Source organism: Gadus macrocephalus, chromosome 18 (assembly GCF_031168955.1).
Source record: "Gadus macrocephalus chromosome 18, ASM3116895v1".
NCBI classification, from domain to species: domain Eukaryota; kingdom Metazoa; phylum Chordata; class Actinopteri; order Gadiformes; family Gadidae; genus Gadus; species Gadus macrocephalus.
This window is the reverse complement of record NC_082399.1, coordinates 6,114,878-6,124,877: the sequence shown is the minus strand read 5'-3', so window position 1 is coordinate 6,124,877 and position 10,000 is coordinate 6,114,878. Positions and strand designations below refer to the sequence as shown.

General features: G+C 47.5%; 1 protein-coding gene across 1 annotated transcript in view; it reads left to right on the top strand.

Annotated features, from left to right (window-relative positions):
* gsg1l2b (gsg1-like 2b) overlaps positions 1-10,000 on the top strand; it is a 17,718-nt gene that overhangs the window by 2,306 nt on the left and 5,412 nt on the right. Inside the window, exon 3 of the mRNA XM_060036554.1 lies at positions 3,168-3,320. Within this exon, the coding sequence (XP_059892537.1) occupies positions 3,168-3,320 (153 nt within the window). The remainder of the gene's footprint in view (positions 1-3,167; positions 3,321-10,000) is intronic.

The following is a 10,000-nucleotide window of genomic DNA, read 5'->3' as shown; positions in this document are numbered from 1 at the left end:
TAGTTGTGGCACAAGAACCCCACCCCTGCCTGTGTTATTCCCGTGTGACCAGAGGGTCGGACATCAACAACATAGTCGTGAATTAATCTAGATGGAGGCACGTGGATCAATTCAGGGGAAAGCCAATCCAGCCCTTTTTGATTACAAACCCAATTGTTTTCGGGCGTTTGCTCACTGCCTCCAAACCGCTGTCTCCTCCAGTCCCTGTACTATTCCTCCAAACACTTATTGAGCACAAACCCTGTTAAACAAACAGCCTCCAGTCCACGTCCATTTCACCCAATGATTAGCTACAATGTTAAAGTGGGAAGCTGCAGTGCAGGCTTTTTTTTTCAAACTGTGCATTTTTAATAATAAGTGAATCAAGAGATGCTTTGTCGATCACATGTCATTCAGTGCACACCGTGGATGACATGTTATCCTGTGAAGGTCAACACTAGGACGTTCAGTTGGAGATACCTGACATGGTGTGACACCTCATCGCAGCGCAGTGACCGAGGTGTGTCCTAGTTGATGTCAACGCGTACACAGAGGAGACAGATTCCCCCCCCCGGTGGCGATTGAGTTCTCGTTTAGCGACGCTCATCGCGTTGTGTCTGGACGCTGCTGCGTCACTGATACCGCTACAGCAGACTGGCTGTAGGCAAGCCTACAGCTGTAGGTCAGACTACTGCTGTAGGTCAGACTACTGCTGTAGGTCAGACTACTGCTGTAGGTCAGACTACAGCTGTAGGTCAGACTACTGCTGTAGGTCAGACTACTGCTTTAGCCTTGCCTAAAGGCAAGCTGTAGGAGTATGAAAGGATATGCCTTGCGGGTTATTGCACACAAACATGCTATCTCTCTCTTTCCATGCACACAGACACACACACACACACACACACACACACACACACACACACACACACACACACACACACACACACACACACACACACACACACACGCTCTCCCTCTGACACAAACACACACACTCTCTCCCTCCGACACACACATAAACACGCATGTACACATGTGACGTGATTATCCATCATATCCAATTGTCCGAGGCTTCATTGACCAGCCAGTGTGTGTGTGTGTGTGTCTGCGTGTGCGTGCGTGTCGGTGTGTGTGTTTGCGTGTGTAGGTGTAGGGGTACATGTTTGTGTGTGAATGTATGTGTGAGTGTGTGTGTGTTTGTGTGTCTTTGTGTGTGTGCATGTTTGTGACCAGGCTTGGGAGGTATTAGAGAGTGACAGGTGTGAAAGGAGGTCTGTCCCTCTATTCTACGCTCCAGTTATCTGCATCTTTAATCTCCCTCATTGGTCGGTGATTATTACATCCCATAGTACGGCTCTAATCCTGTGTGTCAAAAAAGGGAGAATAACCAAACATGTTGAAGGAAATTTACTAAACTACTTTGAGTTCCTACTTTGAGTTCGTAATGATGTTATTTAGGGTTACCAAGGTGTGCATAAAGCATCAAAACATGATGTCCAAGGAAATCCATCGCAATCTCACGTCATTTCAGTTTATGGATTTCCTTATTTACCTTCAATCTGATTGAATGGGTGGGGTCTCTTTCACTGCTGGCTACATACCCAAGCAAGTGACCAATAACCAGTTACTCATGTAGACAAGCCAGGCCACTCACATTACAGCAATGGTGCCTGTTGACTGTGCCTAAGACTTTGAGGAAGTACGGACTGCTCAAAACAACCAGTGGGGGAGGGGAGAGCACACCCGTGCCATCCTGAGAGGTGACTTCAGGGATCAATAAAGTCGTTATCTATTTCGATATACTATTGGACATTTCCTGACAACATATTAAGTATACGCGTCGTGGATACATCATTCATCAATGTGTTATGGTTATTTGACGTTTTCACATCTTGTCGTCATAAATTGAAATTTATATGTTCTCTTTCTCTATCGTTCATACTGCCAAGTCCCTTAAAGACAAGGTTTTTATTTTTATTTCCCTACCATTTTCACTTTTCACATGTGTTATAAATGTTAAAGGATTTGCTCCAACGTGTTTATATTTCAACATATAAATACATGATTTCATCCGCTAGATGATATTTCTATTAAGAGAAGTATCAGTCGTCAAGTCATATTATGTCAGGCAGATATCCTTCTGACGATGTAATTACTACCTAAAGCACCTTTGGATAGGTTGAATTATATAGGTGTCGGTGTCATCTGAAGCTCTGTAGCTGGTGTTTCAATGTGTGTGTGTGTGTGTGTGTGTGTGTGTGTGTGTGTGTGTGTGTGTGTGTGTGTGTGTGTGTGTGTGTGTGTGTGTGTGTGTGTGTGTGTGTGTGTGTGTGTGTGTGTGTGTGTGTGTGTGTGTGTGTGTGTTTATCTGTGTGTGTGTGTGTGTGTGTGTGTGTGTGTGTGTGTGTGTGTGTGTGTGTGTGTGTGTGTGTGTGTGTGTGTGTGTGTGTGTGTGTGTGTGTGTGTGTTTATCTGTGTGTGTGTGTGTGTGTGTGTGTGTGTGTGTGTGTGTGTGTGTGTGTGTGTGTGTGTGTGTGTGTGTGTGTGTGTGTGTGTGTGTGTGTGTGTGTGTGTGTGTGTGTGTGTGTGTCTACTCAAGGTGCTCTGTGTCTCAGCCGGTGATGTATCATCTCTGTCTCGCTGACAGAGAAGGTTAATGATATGGGTGAGCGGGTCACCAGGCCAGCTTTCTCAACACACACACGTCTTACACACACCTAACACACGCAAACACACATCCTACACCCCCACACACACCTACATTCCCTTTGGTATCTCTGTCCTTACTTCCCATTCCTCCCCTCCCCTCCCCTGGTCATATTTTTTTTTAAATCAATTTCACCTCTCTCCCTCTCACATCTGTCCCCCTCCTCATCCACTCCACACTCCTCCATCTGCCTTCCTCCACCCTCTCCACCCCCTCCTCCTCGCTCCAGCTTCTCATCCTCCACCTCCCCCTCTCCCCTCTCCAAACTCTGCTCCTCCTCCTTCCCCCTTCTCCACCCCCTCCTCCATTCCCACCGGTCCACCTTCATCCTCCTCCTCCTCCTCCCTCCCCCTCTCCCTTCTCCAACCCCTCCTCCTCCTCCTTTTTCCCTCTCCTCCTCCTCCTCCTCTTTCCCCCTAATTACCTCTCCTCCCTAATCGGTTCTGCTAATTGTTCTTCCAATGTTATCCTCCCTCTCTAGGCGTGCTCTGGCTGTGTATTGTGGCCGAGTGCCTGTATATTCTCCTGCTGGCCACCGGGGGAATCCTAATGTCCATCGAAGTGTGTCAGATTGGAAATGTCATCGATGGTCTCAAGCTGAACGCCTTCGCCGCCATCTTCACCGTTCTGTCAGGTAAAGATCGTCCTCCTGAGGCACTCCCCTGATTTCGATGATGGTGATGATGATGTTGGTGTTATTGGTGATGGTGGTGATGGGGATGATGATGATGATGATGATGATGTTGACCTTGAGGATGATGATGAGGGTCGTTATGATGATGACCAGCATTGCTTATTTCCTGCTACTATTATTGTTTAAAAAACCTCCAAACAGTAATTAACTGCTTTAAGCTATAAAGAAAACGGTGTTGTGTTGATTCACGTTTATTTTTTCTCATTACTTTGAATAAGTTAACCGTATTTTTACTGCCAAGAAAGGCAAACTAAATTGGTCAACACATTATCACAGATACAATGGAAATTGTACCAAAAAATAATTTCAGGTTTCAAGTTAGGTACAGCAGCTCTGAGTACTCGGCCTTCTTGGAGACCCTGAATGGAGTCCTGTATGGGGCTCCAGTAGGGGACTCCGTAGTTCTGCTGGGAGACTTCAACGCCCACGTGGGCAACGATGGAGACACCTGGAGAGGCGTGGTGGGGAGGAACGGCCTCCCTGATCTAAACCCGAGCGGTCGTTTGTTATTGGACTTCTGTGCTAGTCATGGATTATCCATAACAAACACCATGTTCGAACATAAGGGTGCTCATAAGTGTACCTGGTACCAGAGTACCCTAGGCCGAAGATCGATGATCGATTTCGTGATCGTGTCATCTGATCTGAGGCCGCATGTTTTGGACACTCGGGTAAAGAGAGGGGCGGAACTGTCAACCGACCACCATCTGGTTGTGAGTTGGATCAGGGAATGGGGGAAATTTCCGGATAGACCTGGTAAGCCCAAACGAGTAGTGCGGGTGAACTGGGAACGTCTGGAGGAGGCCCCCGTCCTAGGTATCTTCAACTCACACCTCCGGCGGAGCTTTTCTGGCATTCCTGTGGAGGTTGGGGGCATTGAGCCGGAGTGGGCGGTGTTCAAAGCCTCCATTGCTGAAGCTGCGGTGGCTAGCTGTGGCCTCAGGGTCTTAGGCTCCTCAAGGGGCGGTAACCCTCGGACACCGTGGTGGACTACGGTGGTCAGGGAAGCCGTCCGACTGAAGAAGGAGGCCTTCCGGGATATGATATCCTGGAGGACTCCTGACTCGGTTGCAGGGTACCGACAGGCTCGAAGGGCTGCAGCGGCTGCCGTGTCGGAGGCTAAGCAGCGGGTGTGGGAGAAGTTCGGAGAGGCCATGGAGAAGGACTTTCGGTCGGCACCAAAGTGTTTCTGGAAGACTATCCGGCACCTCAGGAGGGGGAAACGGGGAACCATCCAAGCTGTGTACAGTAAGGATGAGACTCTGTTGACCTCAACTGAGGAGGTCGTCGGACGTTGGAAGGAACACTTTGAGGAACTCCTGAATCCGAATAACACGCCCTCTATGTTGGAGGCAGAGCTCGAGGTTGATGGTGTTTCGTCGTCAATTTCCCTGGTGGAGGTCACTGAGGTAGTCAAACATCTCCGCAGTGGCAAAGCCCCAGGGATTGATGAGATCCAGCCAGAAATGCTAAAGGCTCTGGGTGTTGAGGGGCTGTCATGGTTGACACGCCTATTCAACATCGCGTGGGAGTCGGGTACAGTGCCAAAGGAGTGGCAAACCGGGGTGGTGGTTCCCCTGTTCAAAAAGGGGGACCAGAGAGTGTGTGCCAATTACCGGGGTATCACACTTCTCAGCCTCCCTGGTAAAGTCTACTCCAAGGTGCTGGAAAGGAGGGTTCGGCCGATCGTCGAACCTCAGATTGAAGAGGAACAATGCGGTTTTCGCCCCGGACGTGGAACTACGGACCAGCTCTTCACTCTCGCAAGGATCCTGGAGGGGGCCTGGGAGTATGCCCATCCGGTCTACATGTGTTTTGTGGATCTGGAGAAGGTGTATGACCGGGTCCCCCGGGAGAAACTGTGGGAGGTGCTGCGGGAGTATGGGGTAAGGGGGTCTATCCTCAGGGCCATCCAATCTTTGTACTCCCAAAGCGAGAGCTGTGTTCGTGTTCTCGGCAGCCAGTCAGTTTCGTTCTCAGTGGGTGCTGGTCTCCGCCAGGGCTGCGCCTTGTCACCAATCCTGTTTGTGATATACATGGACAGGATGTCGAGGCGTAGTCGTGGTGGGGAGGGGTTGCAGTTCGGTGGTCTGAGGATCTCGTCACTGCTTTTTGCAGATGATGTGGTCCTCATTGGATCATCGGCCTGTGACCTTCAGCACTCACTGGATCGGCTGGCGGCCGAGTGTGAATCGGCTGGGATGAGGATCAGCACCTCTAAATCTGAGGCCATGACTCTTAGCAGGAAACCGGTGGATTGCTTACTCCGGGTAGGAAATGAGTCCTTAGCCCAAGTGAAGGAGTTCAAGTACCTCGGGGTCTTGTTCGCGAGTGAGGGTACTATGGAGCGTGAGATTGGCCGGAGAATCGGAGCAGCGGGGGCGGTATTGCGTTCGCTTTACCGCACCGTTGTAACGAAAAGAGAGCTGAGCCGCAAGGCAAAGCTCTCGATCTACCGGTCGATCTTCGTTCCTATCCTCACCTATGGTCATGAGGGCTGGGTGATGACCGAAAGGACGAGATCGCGGGTACAAGCGGCCGAGATGAGTTTTCTCAGAAGGGTGGCTGGCGTCTCCCTTAGGGATAGGGTGAGAAGCTCAGCCATCCGTGAGGAACTCGGATTAGAGCCGCTGCTCCTTTACTTAGAAAGGAGTCAGCTGAGGTGGTTCGGGCATCTGGTAAGGATGCCCACTGGGCGCCTTCCTTGGGAGGTGTTTCAGGCACGTCCAGTGGGGAGGAGACCTCGGGGAAGACCCAGGACTAGGTGGAGAGATTATATCTCAACACTGGCCTGGGAACGCCTTGGGATCCCCCCGTCAGAGCTGGTCAATGTGGCCCGGGAAAGGGAAGTCTGGGGCCCCCTGCTTGAGCTGCTCCCCCCGCGACCCGACCCCGGATAAGCGGTCGAAAATGAGATGAGATGAGAAGTTAGGTACAGGGAAAAACAACATTCACAGAATAACACACAATCAATAACACATTCTGCAATGCTTCAAATGAAACTATAATTAGAGTGTGTCATTCTTACACTGTTAATGCATCACCTTTTATTCATGTACTCCGTGGTATCAGCACACTTCACATGCCGGTCCAACAGTACTCCGTCCTTCTTTTGTTAACAGAGGACTTAGTAGTGACCTTCTTTTTAATCCACTCTGTGAAAACGATCCGTGGCGCCGGTGATTCAATAGTGAGAGCTAGTCTCCATAGCAATGAATAGGGCGTTTTAGTTTTTACACTTTTTTGTTGTCTCAGAAAATTACATTAAAGCTTAAGTAAAACCCCAAATCACGTTCCACTTATAGCCCCGTTCAGTGTTATTACATTTATTTAATTTCAGGCTTATTTTTCACACAGTTAAACGGGGGTGTATTTCAGCAAAATTCAAGAACACTGCTACTTCGGGCCAAGAACGACTTCTCTCAGAGGGGTGATTTTCTATTAGCTCTGCTCCCTCGCTCGACCAAGTGTGACGCGTCCTGATAACTTTCTCCAACGCGTCACGTACCTGTTTCCATGGAACCCAATGTGTTGGCGTTCTCTGCTACCCTCACAACTTTTGTGTTGCCTCAACAGATTTTAGAATCTTCTGGAAGTTCTGCTTGAACAGGGGTTTACCAACGCTTTAATAATTAATTTTTTAAGGTATACAGTTGAAAAAATTAACAGCACCACCACGAGTTTCTAGCTAGCTCAGCTTTGCCCATAAAATAGTGGAAATTAAGTCAGGCATTATTGTTGGATATATTTTTACGAGGCTGAATTGATTACTAATAGTTGTCCGTCCTCCCCTGACTGTGACAAGCCCCAGAGGACCTGTTAGAAGACACCCGAGCAAGCTTTATTAAAGCCCTTAAACACAGGGTGAGAGTGAAGACAGTTCAGGACGGGCCAACAGAGTAGGGGAAGAGGAACAGACGCTGGAGGGGTTTGGCTCTCTGGTACTAAACATGCTTTGTTGTTCAGCATACATTCTCACTGTGCTGATACAATTAACTGTTTAATTAAAAAGAAGCAATTTCCCTTTCACTGAGCCCCAAATGTATACCAGAAGTTTCCACACTTTGGGGTTTGAGTGAGGCTTGAGGGAACCGGCCTAGATAATATTATTTGCATTCGCCGGTATGTGTGTATGTATATATTATACAATGTTATGTTCTCACATTAATTCTAGTTTTTAAAACCAAAATACCTGAACGAGATATGGAATGAAGGTAAAATAGCTTTTAATGTGGGATAGAGTAGAATTGAGTAGTAAAATTCAGAATAAATTGTATGTGTGAATTATTGCATGTGACAATCAAATATAATAATTTGGTTGTATTGCTGCGGACAAAGCAGACTTTAACAAGAAGTAATATAACTTCCCATAATCAAGAAACAATAAGGGGGCAAAGAAACAGGCAGGCACTGTTTATGAAAGCGTTGTAAGATCGCAATGAAAAGAGATGTTTTCTCTGTCCAAGCCAGCACCGGCACTGTTGTAAAAGAGTTGACGCAACCATTGTCAAACCCACCTCCAGAGGAGCCTTATGTCCCATTCAGTCTCGTTGGACTAGCAAAAGGTTTGCGCCATCCTCAAGTCACTTCGAGCTGAGAAGTCACCGGTCGTCAAACCAACCCAATACAATATTTTGCCCCACTGTGCCTTCTTTCATTTTTATGATTCATACACCTTGCACTTCAATGATTCAATATCAAATCGGGAAAGCACATTCGCTTTTTTTTTCTACATTCAAACTAGAAAGATTTCCCTGGTGTAAACCTCTCTCCGTAGAGGCTGTTTCGACGAAATAGAACGAGCGCAGAGCAGTGATGTTCCTGGATGTTCCCGGAGCAGACCGGGCTGAAGGGAACATTATGAATGTTCGCATGGGGGAACACGTAAGGCTGTCGGATCCGGGATTTCGACACGCTCTCCGTGACCGAGGGCTGCCCCCATTTGCATAATGCTATGATAATTCTGAGGTGGGGATGCCTTACAGAACCGACCAGGGCCGGGCTGAGGAATAAGAAGTGGGATCTTGAGTGGTAATCCCATTGTTAGGAAAACCCTGCTTTCATTCCTGCAAGGTGTGGTGGGTACCTGGTGTTTGATTCTTCTGAGTGGTTGAGTATTCCAATTTAGGCCATTTAACACAACAGTAGCAAGTAGTGGGAAGGGAGGCTGATGGGTGATGGGGGGGGGGGGGGGGGGGGGGGGGAGACAGGGATGATTAGAAATAAACTGGAATGGAAAGAACTAGGCGAGAGTTATGGAAGAGCTATTCCTCAATAGAAAGCAGAGACACTTTTAAAAAGCACAGACACAGTCAGTATGAAGCAGGAAAGATTAAAGAGCTGAGGCATCTTGAAGATGAGGAGGGCAGGGGGATCGGGAACACAGAGCAGCTCCTCTGGTCCCAGCTGGTAGGAGAGGCATGCACTGCAATCTTTCTTCGATGTTACACAGTGAACTAGACATGTCTGCTACACAGGGAACTATACATGTCTTCTACACAGGGAACTATACATGTCTGCTACACAGTGAACTATACATGTCTGCTACACAGTGAACTATATATGTCTGCTACACAGTGAACTAGACATGTGTGACACAGTGAACTAAACAATCTGTCTGTTACATAGTGAACTAACCAATATTACTGTCACACATTGACCTAAACAATCTGTCTGTCACACAGTGAACTAAACAATCTGTCCGTCACACACTGTAAAAAATAATCTGTCCGTCACACAGTGAACTAAACAATCTGTCACACAGTGTATACAATAATCTTTCTGTCACAAAGTGAACTAAACAATCTGTACGTTACGCAGTGAACTAAACAATCTGTATTTTACACAGTGAACAAAACTATTGTTTCTGTAGCACACCCATGCACACTCTGTCTTCTCCTTTCTCTCTGCATACCTTGTTCTCCCGATCTTTCACGCTCTACCTCTCTCTTCATCTCTCTCCCGACATAATGTCTCGCTCAGACAGAACTAGCTGAAGGGTAAAGGTTGAGGGAGGAGTGAGTCACTATGTAACACAATCAGGGGACATCATGTATCAGGGGACATCTTGTTTCTGACGGTGTTCACAAATGTCAGCATGTCAGTCCTTTTCAAATCTCCCAGAATGCAGCTATGCGAGTATGGGGTCAAACAGCGCACTGTGTTTCTCCTCATCATTTGCAGAACTTTTTTTTTTAACAACTATTGGAGATTGTAGATACTAATGATTTAACTGATACCACCATGTGCTGCACTATGGTTTACTATTTTATGTTGTGTTTTATCGAGGTCCTAACTTACGTTACTGCTGCCATGCTCTTGAAAATGAGCCGTAGAACCTCAAGGGGTTAACCAGGGACAGGTAGTCCCTTGGTTAAATGAATTGTTAGTTTTTTCCCTAATTCCATCCGCCATGATGGGGTTTCAATGAAACTATGAAATTCTTAATGGGAAGCCCTAATTGGTTTCCTTTGAGCTGCCAACCGCCAGCGTTGCCCTAATCCACAGGAACCATCCGAACTGAACAAGGAGAGTTATCACATGATCACTCAATGTTCTTCAGTAGCTGCCTTGGTTCCCACGCCGACCTCTAATCTGTACACATAGATAGCTCTGTTTCC